The following is a 16,676-nucleotide window of genomic DNA, read 5'->3' on the forward strand; positions in this document are numbered from 1 at the left end:
AAAGTGTCTCGTACTCTTCATGTAACTGCTTGTAAAAGTTTCTGTTGCCATCATTAGCATCGAGTTTTATGCTTAAGCCGTAGTGTGTTGTCGCAGCACCTCAGGATCTTGATAACCCTCCGTTCAGGGTTCAGTAGGTCTTGTGTCACTGCTACCAGGGCCCTAGAGCCTGCATTTCTAAGAGGCTCTCGAGTTGTGATGATAACTTCTGCTTCAGAATTGCATTTTGAGTGGCAAGGCTCTGGCTCATTGGACTTGAGTCCGATCAGGGTTTTAGATTTATAGCCTTTTTGCCAGTGGTAGTTATTCTTTTGAGAGTAAGTTAATGATAAACATTCATAGATACGTTTGCAGAGGTGCTGAAAAGCCTGGGGTTTATACATGCTTGTTCCTACCTAACATGGTAAGGTTATATACTGTTTGAAGGAGAATGAGTACTGATTTATGAGCTGCTCCCAGTCCTACCATCCCCTGGACCAGATTGATGATCACTAGGACTGTCTGGGGGCCTGGTCACATTCCCCCACCTGGATGAATGATAAGAAAGGAATTTCTTTGTAACACTTGGACTTAGTATAATGGTGATTTTTTTTTTTTGATAGTACATGGTGATACCTGAATTATTCTTTCTTGGTCCTGAAACCTGCTTGCTTGAGAGGAGACTGAAAAAGCCTTAGGATTTATAAACATTGTAGAAATGACATAATGCCCCAGGGTTTTACTGCAGAGAATGGTGACTGGCCATCTGAGAGAAAAGTGTTTGGCATTTTCTATTTCTGAGCAGTTCCAGTTGTCTAGCAAATAGAATATTCCGTTATGAACCTGTTGTAGCAGATTTATTCCTCTGTAATGTTTTGAAACATAAACGTTTATTTTTAGTGTCTCTAACAACAGTTTTTTGGGAGGGCAGTGAAACTGCCATAAGATGAGGTAAAGTTAGTCTAACACTGTAGCTGACAGGGACTCATGAAAGCTTCTCAAACTTTTTCTTTTTAAAGGAACTGGCTTACCGAAAGGAAATAGTGAGAGCTGATCTAATTAACAAAAAAGTTGGAATCAGGTATGTTTGCAAACATTTATTTACTCTTGGGGAGAATTCAAGAATAAAGTATGTACAACACTTTAATTTATCCGGAAAGAATGCTTAGGATTTTGATATCTTTTCAGAGTAAGTGATAATAAATCAACTGCTAGGGTATCTGATATCTCATGGAACTCAGAAAGAAAGGTGATATTTCAGGGCAGCCCAGGTGGCTCAGCGGTTTAGGGCCTGCCTTCAGCCCAGGGCGTGATCCTGGAGACCCTAGATTGAGTCCCACATTGGGCTTCTTGCATGGAGCCTGCTTCTCCGTCTACCTGTGTCTCTGCCTCTCTCTCTCTGTCTTTCATGAATAAATAAATAAATAAAATTATAAAAGGATGATATTTCAGATAATGGAATATTTTAAAACAAGATATAAGCACATTTTAAGTAATCCAGTGAAATTTATGGATTGTACATTCCTGTTTCAGAGAAACTCCAGAAAATATTGCCAAGCTTCTAACCAGGATGTATTTAAAGTCAGAAGTAATAGGTGATGGGAATCAGATTGAGATTGAAATCCCTCCAACTAGAGCTGACATTATCCATGCCTGTGATATCGTAGAAGATGCAGCTATTGCTTATGGTTATAACAACATTCAGATGACTCTCCCGAAAACCTACACCATAGCTAATCAAGTAAGATTGCACCCTTAAATAAATACTCCTTATTGTTAGAAACTGATTATTGAATGCCAGGAAGGCTTCCAGAAAAACAGCACATAGGAATTAAGTAGTATTTGGACGTGCTCTGCTATGAAGAGCCATTCGCTATGGAGAGGATACAAAACAGATGCCCGGTGTGGATTAGAGTAAGTTCAAAACCTGTGATGACTAGTACTTGAAGAAAGACAGGTTTCAAGTTTGGAGCCCTTTTGAATCTTGAACTGGGGAAATTCATGTTCCGAACTTGGCCTGAAGGCAAAAGTAGTTTGGTGGGGAAGAGGTCAAGTGGGGGTTTGTGCCATCTGTATGGGAAGGAGAATCAGGGTAGTGGGGAGGGAGGCAGAGTGGGGTGGTGTACCAGCAGTATCAGTAAGGATGGAAGGGGGTTTGCCTTTTAATGACATGTTCTGTATGAACGTTTTGTTGCAGGAAATTTCATTGAGGTGGCATAAAGTTTAATATCTTTTTTTCAGTTTCCTCTTAATAAACTCACAGAACTCTTAAGACAGGACATGGCAGCTGCTGGATTCACGGAAGCGCTGACCTTTGCTCTGGTAGGTCTCCTGTGCTGTTTGTGCAGCTGATTGTTGACGCAGAATCTCTGAATTGTTGTACTCTGGTTCCTTATGACTTTACAACATATAGATTGCTAAAATTTTCCAGGTTCTAGAAGAATAACTTGTTTTACTTGAGATTGTACAGTTTCTAGTGAAGAAGTGTTTCCTTTTTTAGTCACAAAAAATCATGAAGGTCAAAAGTCTTAAAAGACAGATAACAGTGTATTTTGTACTCTTAAGGAAGTGTCAAGTATTGAATTCATAATAAATTTCATAACCAAATTGATGAAGTTAGAATTTTTAGCCTTAATTTGGTTGTGTCTGTGCCCACTAGATGCCGCCCTAGTTAAGGGTTTGTGGACTGTTCCACATTAAACTTCTTTGTCTTTGAACATGTTCACGACATTTGCTTTGAGTTGGAAAGCTGACATAAAAGGCCTAAATCAGGAAATGAATTTTATTACAAAGTAGAAGGAAATGTCCTTCCCCCACCAGATTGACCATTTGAAAAGAATAAAACGCCTGTGCCATTTATAGTTTCCTCTTCTCGTACTGAGCATTTGTGAGGAGTCAACGTGTTGTTCTGGAGTGTTCAAGTAGGTGTCAGCATAATGATGTAGGGCAAAAAACAAAACCAAACAAGCAGAACGACTCCATTTTCTCCCTCCAACTCAACTCCAGACAGACTTCTCTTAGATTTACGGGGAACGTGGTGGTGGGCATTACATTACTACCAGTTTGTGGGGAGAGGGCAGTTGGAAAGGAGATGCAGCTTCTCTCCCTTGATTGAGCATTTGTAATTCATAGGGTGCTAACCTCGGAAGGGACCTTTGAGATCTTCTAGTTCAGCGTTGTCATGTTTTTGATTCAGCAGTCCTTTATTCCGCATTTATGGATCATCTATTGTATGCCAGGCATGAGTAGGAGTAAGGAAGCCTGAGGTCAACAGGAGAAGTACCTAATGAAGTGTACACGGACAGCACAAGGACCAGGACCGGAGTCGTAGCCTTTTGGCTTTTAGAGCAGTGCTTTTCTGTTGTCTCAGCCAGTGTGTGCTTGGTTCGTAGTACCATGTCATTCGTACGTATGTGTACAGTTGTGAACATCAATGAAATAGAGAAAATAGTACTGAGAAATGTGTTTCATTTTTAAGAACTAAGTAGCATAGGATTAATTTGAAAGGATTCAACCTGTACAGAACCATGTAGAGTAACCCATGATCGGTCCCCTCCATTTCCCCTCAGATTCCAGCCCTATTTTCCTTCCCGGAACTAACTGCTGTTCAAACATTGGCTGGCTTGTGTACCTCCCTGCCCTTTTATATAAGTAGTGAGTTTTGATTTTGTGACCATGTGGCCCTGTGTGCATATACTCTGCCTGACTGTGGCTGCTCTGCAGGGAGAATTTATCCTCTGTCCAGGGCTTCATGCATGTGATTCCATCTCCCTGCAGCACCCTGCAGAACATGTTCCTATCTTACACAGCAGGTGATGTAGGTAGCCTGTCCCATTCCTTACGGCCAGTCTGCTGTGGGCCAGGGACTCCGGGCCAGGCCTGTGTGTACCTAAGGCTTGTGGCTGAGCTGTCCACAAGCAGTACCAGAAACTGGCTGTCCGGCTGTCCGAAGTCATCTCAACACATTATCACCGTTGGGAAAAGGAGTAGTGGGTGCTAGAGGTTCAAATGTCATTACATTACATGTTACAGTTTTCTTACTTAGATCTTATGTTGAAATTTCTGTATCTCTGAGCCTTATATCTAGTCTTGTAGGAGAGAAACAGAGCTGTTTCTAAAATGTAGCCCTTTGTTTTCCAAATATAAGTAGTTGTTATCTCATCATGATTTTTACTATGTCTGCATACTAGTTGTAATATTTTAAATTAACTCACTTTTAAAGCTAAATATTTACTTATAGCCTTAGTATAAGAATATTTATAAAAATCATGGGCTTCACTGACCTATTATATTTTATCACTTTAAAAGAAACACTTTAATATTTAAAAATGTTTTTTGCTAGCTCCTGCCACTTTTGGTCACCTTGATTTCACACTGCTTCTAATCTGTCCCTTGTCCTCCATTGTCAACATGGAGTATGAGGCCACTCAGATACCCCACATGGCCGTGAGTTTGTGGAACACTTCTTTTACATACACAGTACTAGTTCTGCTTGAGAATAGATTGCATTATTTAAATTGCACTTCCTAATTAATCACATTATATCTTGTAATAAAAACTCCTCCATGCTGGGGAGAAAATCTGATTATTTCCAGCGGGCCTGCCACCATTCTCCACCTCTGCAGCCTGACAGATCAGAGAGCTCTTGTCTGCTCTGCCTGGATGCAGCTTCAGTATCCTTCCCAAGAGAGCTCAGCAGGAATCATTAGAATGGGCTTTGACATAAAATCTAAACCCGCGTGTGTGTGTGTTCTAGGAAAAACAAACTAGTCCTTGAAGGCGACTTTGTAGAATAGCGCAATAGGCAATATCCCCTAATGTTGGAAAATCATTCAGTAATCTGATGGTATATCAGTTTTTATGTTAAGTTTTAAACTCCTTTTGCAACAGTTAGCATTAATATGTGATTATTCTTAGTAATTTATTAATCATCAATATTTTTTGAGCATGGTTTGTGCCAGGTACTTTATTTGCATTATCTTGTTAACTCGTTTATTAGATGTGATGCATCTAATAGTTTTATTTTCATAATTCTGTCTGTCATCCTGGTTTTTTAGTATGACAGATATCTTTCTCTCTTTTGGAGTGTGAGCAGGTTACGAGTTTTTTGCTCAGAGCTTTAACAAGCCCCTATGCAAAGAAGTTAAACGATCAAGTAGAAAGAACATTGGGCAGAATTCGGGCCACTTGAGTTTACCATTCTACCACAAGTCAGTATGGATTTAGCAGGGCTTATCACGGTAATCAAAGCCATAGGAACACCAAGGGGGGAGACAGTTTGACAGGAGTCATTCGGAATATTTTTATGGAAGCAGCAGACCTTGGGGGATGGGAGTGGGTAGGGTGGAGAAGGCATTTCTGGTGAAAGTAAGGAAGAGTGTAAGATTCAGAGAATGGGTTACTAATTGTAAGAGACTAGACTGGAAAGGTAAATGGAAGGCTGGCTTACGAAGGGCCCAAATACAGTTGTACCATCAACATGTGAAAAACTTCCCTTGCCTCTCTATCATAGGTGGAACTCCTTATAAGAGAACAGTTCATGTTAATTTAGATCTGCAGTGGCCCTGAATTAGTTGATGTATTTATTAACTTCTTTATATAAAGAATCTACATTATGAGATTATAAATTGACTTACAGCATTAAATACTTTGTATATTAAGTTCAGTCATTGTTTTTCTTTATGTCGCATGTACTTCTTAGTGCTCCCAAGAAGATATTGCTGATAAACTTGGTTTGGACATCTCTGCAACAAAGGCAGTCCACATTAGTAATCCTAAAACGGCTGAATTTCAGGTGAGAATTTTAAGTAGGTAAGAATTTGGGTAAATACTGAGAGGCAGTACATAAGTTATACTTAAGATGACAATCTTAGAGCTTTTTAAAAATCTCTTCTTGGATAAGATTATAGTTCTTACATAACTTTGTTGATGGATTTTGTTTTTAAAGACTTCAAAGATTTTTTTTTTTTTTTAATTATTAGCACATCGGGAAGGAGCGGAGTTAGTTTTTTGTTTTAAGATTTTATTTTATTAGAGTGTGCGTGCATGAGCAGGGGAAGAAGGAGAAGCAGAGTCTGATGTGGGGCTCAGGCCCAGGACCTTGAGATCATGACCTGAGCCGGCAGATTCTTAATTGACTGAGTCACCCAGGTGCCCCTAAATTTTTTTTTAATTAAAAATATTTATTTGAGAGAGATAGGATGAGAGAGAGCACAAGCAGGGGGCGGGGAAGAGAGAAGCAGGCTCTCCACGGAGCAGGGAGCCTGAGAATCATGACTTGAGCTGAAGGCAGACGCTTAACTGACTGAGCCACCAGGCACCCAATTAAAATATTTTTTAAAAGATTTTATTAGAGAGCATGTGTGCACAACTGAGAAAGAGCAAATATGGGGGGGGGGGGGAGGCGCAGAGGGAGAGGGACAAGCAAACTCCCTGCTGAGCAAGGAGCCTGACTGGGGCTCTATCCTAGGTCCTTTGAGATCATGACCTGAGCTGAAACCAAGAATGGGACATTTAACCCAGGTACCCCATGTTGATGAATTCTTAACACTTTTTAATCTTTTCTTGATTGGTTTACAGTTGTGTTTTGCTTCCTTTGTGCTATCTAGCCCTCTTGTCTGAACTTTCCATTTCATTCACTTCAAATCAGTTGATTTTAGTACTATTTTCAGATTTCATCTTTTCTACCCATTTTGTAATAAATGAGTCAGCAGCCCTTTCCTAGCATCTCCATTAAGTCATTTACCTTGAAATTAGTTGCTACCTCAGTTCTTGACTATACTACCTCCATTTTTTTTTCACAGTAATCCTCTAGTTCAATGGCAGTTTCACATGGAATTCAGGAATATTTCAGTGAGAATACTCTAAATTTTAAATGATACATTACTACATTAGGAAATTGCTTTTAAGTGCTGTTCTTATAGTTTATAATGTCTTTGTTCATGAAGGACTTCAAACCATCTCCTCTCTTTCATACTGGTCTGCTCTCTTTTTCTTACACATGCAATTCTTTATGATTTTCTTTAACCCTGGCTTAGATTCAAGGGGAATCTTGGAATTGGGAGGAAATGCTTTCAAGAAAATAAATGCTTTTATAATATGTGAACTCTGACTTGAGATAGTTTCTATGAATCTTGATTTTTAACATCTGTAAACGTAGGGGATGGAGTCTTAATAAGTTCTAAAAATTTTTAAAGCTCTGAAAATGTTAAGATTTTAAAAGCTAGATTCAATCTCCTCACTAATGTGGTAGATTTAGGCTAGACTACTATTTAAAGAAATAACTGATAATATTCATCAAGTACATAAATTATTTCTCTGTATTCAGGGTCAGAACTTGGAAGAATTCTTATGCCAATTTGAAGGATTGTGATAATAAGGTCCACTAGCTTTTCTACTGCTCTTGAAAGATGCTCATGGGGTTCTTTTCAATAAGAGACACTCAAATCCACTTGGTAGACGGATTTTTCAGTAAATCTTACTGAATTTTTGAGTTGATTCCAAATTTTCCTTTTTTACCCAGTTTCATTTATCAAGCCTGATAGATTTCTTAAAATGTGGTAATGTTCTGTAGGGTTTACATCCTGTATTCTGTTATATCTAAGTGGAAGGAAAATCAGAAACGCATTAAATATACTATAATAGCTATAGTTTAATACACTTTCAGAATCAATATTTTTGCATAAAATCGTTAGATGAGCCCATCTTTTAGACTAGACAGATTCTGTATTTCCCTCCTGCTTTTCTAGTAGGTATGTCCTACCATTACTAATGTGGCTAACAGGTTTGTTTATTTATGGTTAAACGTAAGGTTGTTTATGGGCTTGTAACTCAGTTTATTGCCTAAGCCCATTCTTTCTCTTGCATAATTCTTAATTTGGGGCTATTTTCTGACGGATATGTTAGAGAATGGATGAAAAGAAAAATGTAAGTTAAAAGATACAAATTTTTATTATAATGATAAAAAATATAGAATATTATCACATTCCCCCAAATTAGCAATAGTATTCCTTAATATTCTCAAATGTCCAGTCATTATTCAAATTTTCCTGGTTATCTCAATTTTTTTAATAGTTTGTATGAACTTCATTTGAATCCCAAGTCAAAATTGATGTGCTTAAGTCTCTTTTAATCTACAGATTGTCCCCTCTATCTGTGTGTCTGTCTTCTTTGTGCTTTCTTCATTGAAGAAACTGAGTCATTTATCTTGTAGTTCCTACAGTTAGGATTTTGTTAAATACATTCCAGTGGTCCCCTATGTTTGTAGTAAATTGGTGGGTAGATCTAGAAGCATGATTGGATTCAGATGTAATTTTTTGTACCGCTGTGAGTTTTTAAACAAGCAAGTAAGGCTGATTTATCAAATGGGGGGTGGGGAACACTAGGAAAACCTATTTACAAAAGTAGCTTATTTATATTCCAGTAAGTTAAGCCTTCTTTTAACATTGTAGTTTCATTTGTATAAGTGGTTTGAGCACTTTCTCTCCAGCTGTGAATGGGAGTGATATTTACGAAATAATAGAGTTGAAGACCAGTAGCAGCAGGTGGTAGAGGGACCAGATGGGAAAGGTGTTCTCTTTCCATAGACACACATTCTACCAGAGTGTCTGTGTAGGGGCTTCCTGTTATGCCTGTATGATCTAGGAAGGGCTGCTGTTTTAGCCTAGGTGGTCAGAGCAGCCTTCTGTGGGGACCTATTAGCCAGAAACCTGAAGAAAGTAAGACCACCACATGTGAATCCAGAGGAAGAATGTATGCTGTAGAAGAAGGGAGGGGGTGTGGAGGGGGTGTACGCTGTTTTGCAGAGTGTGGCTGAAACACTGTAAGCCTGTGGGGAGCAGCAGGTATGGAGGGTGGGAAGGTAGCCAGGGCCATTCAGGTAGGACCTAATGCAGGGCATGGATTTTATTCAGAATTTGATAGAAAGCTGTTGGAGTTTTGAGCATGGAGTTTCATGATCTGATGTAGGCCTTAAAGGATCACTGTGTGGAAAACAGGCCATAAGATGCCAGGAGTGGAAGCAGGGACACCAGCTTAAGCTCATGCAGTAGTCTGGGCAAAGGGTGTAGTGGTGCTGGTGTCTGCTGTGAGCCCAGGATCTTAACAATGATGCCTTATCACTGCTCATAAATCTCTTCTGGGAACATGATGTGTTGAAAGCTGACTTATCTCCTGTAGCTTAGAGTGAGAAATTTTTTTTTTTAATTTTTTTATTTATTTATGACAGTCTCACACACACATACACACACAAGAGAGAGAGAGAGAGAGAGAGAGGCAGAGACACAGGCAGAGGGAGAAGCAGGCTCCATGCACCGGGAGCCCGACGTGGGATTCGATCCCGGGTCTCCAGGATCGCGCCCTGGGCCAAAGGCAGGCGCCAAACAGCTGCGCCACCCAGGGATCCCTAGAGTGAGAAATTTATTTAAGACAGAAGCAGGGAAGGTTTTTCTTCCTTTCTTTCTTTCTTTCTTTTTTTTTTTTTTTTTGTTTTGTTTTTAGAAGTAGAATATATGTTTATATTTCTTTGGGTACTAAGCTGAACACCATAGGCACAGCTTGCCCTTAGTGGCTGCCTTATTTCTTTAGTGCTTGCATATTTGTGTTCTCTTTTCTCATTGTTATATTTTAATTGCATTTACATTTTCCCTGGTCATGGTTTTTAAGGATTTGATTAATTTATATTTAATCTATTTGAATGCTTGTATTTCTTATAATCTCTTTTAATTTATAAGATAAAGCAGGATATGAAAATTTGTATATTTGCAATCTTAAAAGCTAACTTTTAATTTTAAAGATGATGCTAAAATAACTGATCCTAGCTACTGGCACTGTATTTATAATATTTTCTCAGTTTTTGATCACATTTTATGATTTTTCATTTTGTAACTTTGGAAGCCAGAGTATTTTCAGTTTTCTTTTGTCTTGGAATTGAAAATTATAAATAATTTGGTTATTTACACATTGCATTTTCCAAAGGGGTCCTATTACTGTGAAGCTGAGTTCTTTTGGCCTGGTCTTAGAACCGAGTTAGCTTGGGTTATTTGGTCAGTGCAATTTCGTGTCTTCTCCTGTAGGTGGCACGCACTACCCTTCTTCCTGGCCTCCTAAAGACCATCGCTGCAAATCGGAAGATGCCCCTTCCTCTGAAGCTGTTTGAAATCTCTGACATCGTAGTCAAAGATTCTAGCAGAGGTAAGAGTCACCTTTCATTTGTACACTTAAAGCAATTTATTGTGAGAATTTCACCTCTGTACATAAGTGAATAGTATAATCACCCCCATGAATCCAGTACCGACCTTTAGCAGTTTTATTGGCACATGGCCAGTCTTCTTTCATCTATACTCCAGCCTACTTCCCCATGTTATTTTGATGTGATTCCTAGACATCTTACCATTTCACCAGCAGACACTTTATTATGTATTTCCAAAAGATACGTGTATCTAAAAGATAAAAGATACCACTTTTGTTTCTTAAATATAACCCATCCAGCAGCCTGGGTGGCTCGGCAGTTTAGTACTGCCTTCAGCCCAGGGTTTGATCCTGGAGTCCCGGGATCGTGTCCCACACCAGGCTCCCTGCATGGAGCCTGCTTCTCCCTTTGCCTGTGTCTCTGCCCCTCTATCTCATAAATAAATAAAATCTTAAAAAAATAATAATAATAACCCATCCACTTGGTGTTTAAATTTTCCCAATTGTTTCATAAATTTAGATTTCATGATTGATACAAATCCATCCAAGCAAGATATCTCAATATTGAGATATTTGGTTGCTCTCTCTTCTTTTAGTGGAAAACAAATCTTAAAGAACTTAACATTTATGAAGAACCCTATTAAAACCTCAACTTGGGCACCTAGGTGGCTCAGTAGGTTAAGTGTCTGCCTTCAGCTCAGGTCATGATCCCAAGGTCCTGGGTTTGAGCCCATGTCTGACTTCCTGCTCTGCAGGGAGCCTGCTTCTCCCTTTCCCTCTGCCATGTCTCCTGCTTGTGCTTGCTCTCTTTCTGTCAAATAAATAAAATCTTAAAAAAAAAAAACAAAAAAAACCTCAGCTTGAAGTACGATGAAACATTTTCTTCTATGTTGAGGTTTATGTGCATATCATTTTTAAGTATTAGATATCTTGTCATTCCAGTTTAGCAGTGGCTATTCACCATCACTCTTGTACTAGTTATTGTAAATGTGTTTTACCAGATTTTGTCTTGACTACAGGCTGGACTTGTTGCTTGGCCCACCATTTGGAACTCTGAGGTTCTTTAATAGACATTTATTTAGAGTAGTACTTAAACCGGATTGCCAGAGATGTCTGTCAAACTTAGAGAAGTCTGTGTGGAGCTGCATATGAGATCATTTCTTGGTGAGCAGTGCCATCAAATGACTGAATTCCTGGCAGTATTTCTCTGGTTCCTTGGATTTAACTCTCTAAGTCCTAACCATGTTTATTCAGGAGTTTTACTCCAGAGTGCAAAATTCGGAGTGTGTTCTTTATCAGCTGTCAACAGCAAAGGCCTTTTTCTCAGCTTCTCCTGAAGAAGATAATATGGCATTATTCTGACTACCCTGAGTAGTCAACAACTATGGACTGTAAATCAGCCTATCTTAGGTAATAGAGCCATGCCACTTGACTATATGTGGACCTTCCATAGCAAACTTTTCAGCTAAAGCTGGATTCCATTTGCTCCCCAGGATGCAGCCTTGTCTTCAGTTAACAGCATTGCCTTGCATTTGTATGGTGCTTTATAATTTTCAAGAATTTAAAAAAATATACCGTTTTTCTTTTGTTAATCTATCTTTTTGAGGCAGATAGGACCAAAAGATATTGGGACAATGTCCACCTAATGTATAGGAAAACTAAGACCAGTAGTAATTTGCCCGAGGCTGCATAAATTTTGGACTTAGAGATAGGGCCAGAATTTGGTCTCTGTGCATATATCCTTAGAGAATAAAAGTTTATTTTACTATCCATCTACGTAGAATCTTCTCTGGGTAGCCAGTCTGTGGTAGAAATCAGAAAACATTTATAGGGCCAGCTATAAGTAGTTCTGAGTGTTCTTGTTCTTCAAATCCTCCATTGGTACAGATAACTAAGAACTTGTTAGAATTTTAGTGTCAAATTTTTCTGTTAACTTCAACTCCTTTCCTTTCATCTTAGCTCTTTGAATTGTAGGTTTTGATCCTTGGTGATCCAGGCATATTTACAAATATAGGGTAGGGTTAATTATACTGAGTTTCCTCAAAAGTTTTATGTTTTGGTGTTCCCAAGTTGGGGATATATTTACAATTGTTAGATCTTCTTGTTGGATAGGCCCCTTTATCATGATATAATGCCCTTCCTCCCCTCTTGTTACACTCTTTGGTTTAAAATCTAGTTTGTCTGATATAAGTATGGCTACTCTGGCTTGCTTTTGTAACATCCATTGCATAATAAATGTTTCTCCATCCCCTCACATTCAATCTGCAGGTGTTTTTAGGTACAAAATGAGTCTGTTTCCTCAAAAGTATTATAGTACTATTTCTGTAGTAGGCCTCCTTCCTAATGGCAAGGGCTCCTCCCTACAGGGCTCTGCAGGGCTGGGCATGCTTACAAGCAAGCAGCTCAGAGTCTGGAGGGTGAGGAGCAAGCTGGGGTCCCCATGATTACCATAGGAAATTTTCACTGTAAGTGCGCAGCACTTGACTATATTGAAGTCCTTGGTAGGGATATCATCACTGTTTTTTCTATCATGTGTCTTTTGGGAAGGCCCAGACATAGACTCCACTCTGCCCCGAGACCCATGCTTGTAGATAGCCTCGCCTGTTGAGAGCAAGCTGTTGTGCTGCACAGGTGCTGTAGGCCGTCGTTTAGTAAGTCATCCTGGTGATAACCCCAGAAACCTACTCTCTATACTTTTTAACTCAGATTTCCATTTCTGCTGCACTTTGTTTCATCAGAAGGAATAGTTTTCGTCTCTGTAGCAGACCTATTTTATTTGGGTTTTTAGTTGTGATTATTCCACTGTTTTCCCTATGGGAACATTTTTATCTGACATTATTTTTGCCTGCTGTCTTGTACTTATGTTTTATTTTCTTTAAAATTTTCTATCCTGTTAGTAAAATTTGAGGAATGAGAAGAGGTCAGTGTGCTCAGTAAGTTTACCATCTTAAAAACCTAAGATTGCTTTGCGGTGTTTTCTCTCTTTAGGTAGACCTGGATTTTATGTCATAACAAATAGCTTTTTTGATGGATTATTCTACATATGTACAAGTGGACTCCCTACTTGTCATTCAGTGTACATAGAGGATTCTATAGGAAACGCAGCATAACACATCATGGATTTACTTAAGACTGTACAGCCAGCAGGAGTACTTGGTTTTGAGTCATGGTTCTGCCACTAATAAGCTGCTTAACTTTCGAGAGTTTATTTAATTTCTGCGTGCCTGTTTTCTCATCTGTTGCAATGGGGATGACAATAGCACTAACTAGATTTTTTTGTAAGGATTAAATGAAATTGCATTTTTAAAAGTTCTAGCACTGCTATAAGCACTGTTTCATGTCTTTTTTTACTGCTAGAGTGTTAGCAGTCCCTAGGGCTAGATATGTAGCATCCTGGTCTATGGTAATTTTCTGCGAGAATGATTTGGAAACTTCTGGCCATTAAAGGGTTAATGTCCCCTTGCGGACACTAAAAATGAGGCACTCGGAGCTCATTTTTATCCTAAATTTTGATTTAACTGACTTCTTACCTTTTTTAGGGTTTCAAAACCAAAATATACTGATAGGGCAATTTACTAAAAATAGGAATGTTATGTTTTTAGTCATTCATTACCTATTTCTCCTGAATGAATGAATGGAACACATATATTTCACTGCCTTTCAAACCAGTAAGCATTTTTCTGTTGGATTTTATATTAGCCATTTCCTCCTAAATATTCAAACTGTTTTGAAAAAGAAAAATCTAGACCATTAAAAGTGAGATGATAGATTTCCAGTAATGTGTAACACCCTCGATTTTCATTAGTGGGGGCCATACCCAAAGTGCTGGTTCAGAAGGGGAGAGATGTGTGGCAAGGGTGAGCAGGACACTCTCATTCATTGTACTAGCAAAAAAAAAGTGTGTTTTTTTTTTGTTTTGTTTTGTTTGTTTGTTTTTCTTTGCTAGGGTCTGGTTGGAATATAAGAGAAAGAGTTTCCAGTCTTGAGGGAGACGGACTGGTAAATGGGTTTTTATAGGTGGGTTCCCTGATAGCACACAGGACTGACAATTGCCACTGACTTGTTCTCTAACATTAAGGAAAATCCCGGCTCTCAGCCTCCTGTCAGTTTTGTGTAGGCAGGCGTATCTTCCACTATGGAAACGAGAAAGGAATCTATGCTGGATTTCAATATGCCTCTCACAAATTTTGTTTGATTTACATTCCTATTCCTGTAAGTGTAAATGAAAGCCTCCTAGCTCCTGTTTTCATGCTTGACCTCATCAGACAGTTTCTTATGCTCTGGTGGACTTTTTGGTTGACTGTCCATGTTGTGAGACTGTCAGGCCAGCAGCCTCTTTAGCAACTAAGTCAGGCACACTTCTCGGATATTAAGACTTCCACTTGAAGTCCGACACATTCCAGTTCTTTGAGGCTGAGCCAGTCACTGCATTTGTTGAGCTGTAAGATCCAAAGTTGCTGCAGTGTTGTTAAAAAATTAGTCATGACTCTGGCAACTAAGCTGATTTATACCTTTTGGGCAGGGTGGCATGTGTCTTTGGAACAAGAAGTTAAATGCGGACTCTGCTGTGGGGTAAATTTGCAGCTTTATAACGGAAGTCAATAGAAGCAACCTTGGAGCTATCAAATAAGGCTGCTGTGTGAGTTATTGATTGGTTTCAGTTGTCCATCCTTTCATTGGATGTCAAGAATAACTAAACTATAAACAAAATAGTAAATTACTTTAGAGGAGCAAAGGACCTACGTATAAATTGCTAATCTGTGTGCCCAGAAAAGCAACTATATTTTGCAAAGTCCAACATTCTGGCTTTTTAATATTAAAAGCACATTGAATCCTGCCTCCACGGTTTATTTCCTGATGGTCCCTGAGACTGCCAGCATGCCTAGAAGCTCCCTGGTTGAGCCCAAGGTTAAAAGGGACCATAGCTTCAGAAAGAGAACTTAGTTTGGCTTTGTAAAGGGTATAAGGTCATTTAAAGGTAGCATGATAGAGTCGTCCAGTTGTCATTTTGACCGACATCTGTAGAGAATTCTGGTAGTCAAATCACCACGCACTTTAGTGTGAACTACTCGAAGACTTTGAGTTTTCGTATTCTAGCGGATGGAGTAGTAGGTTACAGGCCCTTGACGACGTGGAAGGCTACAGTTCCCTCACTTGCCTTAGCAAGCATTCTCACTCCAAGCCTTTGCTTCCTGTGCAGACCATTCCTGCTGTCTCCAAACCATTGCTACAGTCCTGTATAAGCTGCATTTTATCTGCCCCTCAGATTGTTCCGGTAGTTTCTAAAATGTCCTATTCTTCCTGAAGCTTTTTTTTCTTAAAGATTTATTTATTGGAGGGCAGGAGGGAGCACACGCACAGGAGCAGGGGAAGGGGCAGAGGGAGAGCTCCCTGCTGAGCACAGAGCCCAGTGTGGGTGGGGCTCAGTCCCACCACCCTGAGATCATGACCTGAGCCGAAATCAAGAGTCAGATGCTTAACCCCACTGAGCCACCCAGGCACCCCCTTCCTGAGGTTTTTCTAAATCAGAGTGATCTATTTCTTACCCTGACTTGTTTAAATGTGGAAATCAAATCTTTTAATGTTAATCACAATATATGAGATTCTAATTCCTTTTTCCTCCTTGGGCCACCGTGGCTGCATAGAACATAAGTAATTCACTGTTTTGTGATTTAGTTTGTTCTTCCAGTTTGCTCTTTCTACCCTTCATGGATCTGTTGTATATTGTAACCTACTGAATATAAGGGCCAGATCTTTATAGTTTTTTCCGTAATTCTTTGCTTGATAAAGAGCTCAGTAAGTGTTTTCATTGTGAGCTTGTGAAATGCTTAAGCTCTGAGAAACTGTCCATTAATTCTGTAGCCATCAAATAATGGAAGATTATTTAGCATCCACATGTGGAATGCAGTTTTCTGAGGAGAGCTTATGTCATCAGTCTGGTTTAATTTAATTTTACTACTTCATATTTTTGGCATGTAGAATTTCCAATTAATAATCCAAAAAATATGGGTGTAAGGAACATTGACATTAACAATACTTGAAGTAGCATCATTCTCCTGTATGATGGCATCTTAATTGTAAATAATATCATTTTTAATATGGAAAGTTATTTTAGTACATTTAGTTCCACATAGTTAAAATCTGCAAACGTGAGTATAATATGCTCTGTCATGCATTGCATATCATATTTTTTTAATAGATAAAAATCCATTCCAGGTTTATGTTAACTAAAAGCCAACCCATAAGGTTATAACTTTTTCCTTCATGCATTGAGAAGGTCATAGATTCCCCCCACACACATTAATTTCTTGGCTTTCAACATTACAAAATAAAAAACAAAAAACCTAGACTTTGGTGTTATAATACAGAAATTTTAAGGGAAATTATTCTTAAGTTTTATGTTCTTAAAATTTATTTGTGCCACCTTTAAAACTTTCATGGATATATATTAAGAGTAATTCTGTTCTTTTCATATTAAAGTACACGTATCCAACTTCTCCCTAATCCTT

The 16,676-nt window shown here is 38.8% G+C and overlaps 1 protein-coding gene across 1 annotated transcript in view; it reads left to right on the forward strand.

Moving 5' to 3' along the window:
* FARSB (phenylalanyl-tRNA synthetase subunit beta) overlaps positions 1-16,676 on the forward strand; it is a 67,250-nt gene that overhangs the window by 24,224 nt on the left and 26,350 nt on the right. Inside the window, exons 11-15 of the mRNA XM_026002070.2 lie at positions 999-1,060; positions 1,513-1,720; positions 2,221-2,301; positions 5,681-5,773; positions 10,053-10,170. Of these exons, the coding sequence (XP_025857855.2) occupies positions 999-1,060; positions 1,513-1,720; positions 2,221-2,301; positions 5,681-5,773; positions 10,053-10,170 (562 nt within the window). The remainder of the gene's footprint in view (positions 1-998; positions 1,061-1,512; positions 1,721-2,220; positions 2,302-5,680; positions 5,774-10,052; positions 10,171-16,676) is intronic.

Source organism: Vulpes vulpes, chromosome 16, assembly GCF_048418805.1.
Source record: "Vulpes vulpes isolate BD-2025 chromosome 16, VulVul3, whole genome shotgun sequence".
Taxonomy (NCBI): domain Eukaryota; kingdom Metazoa; phylum Chordata; class Mammalia; order Carnivora; family Canidae; genus Vulpes; species Vulpes vulpes.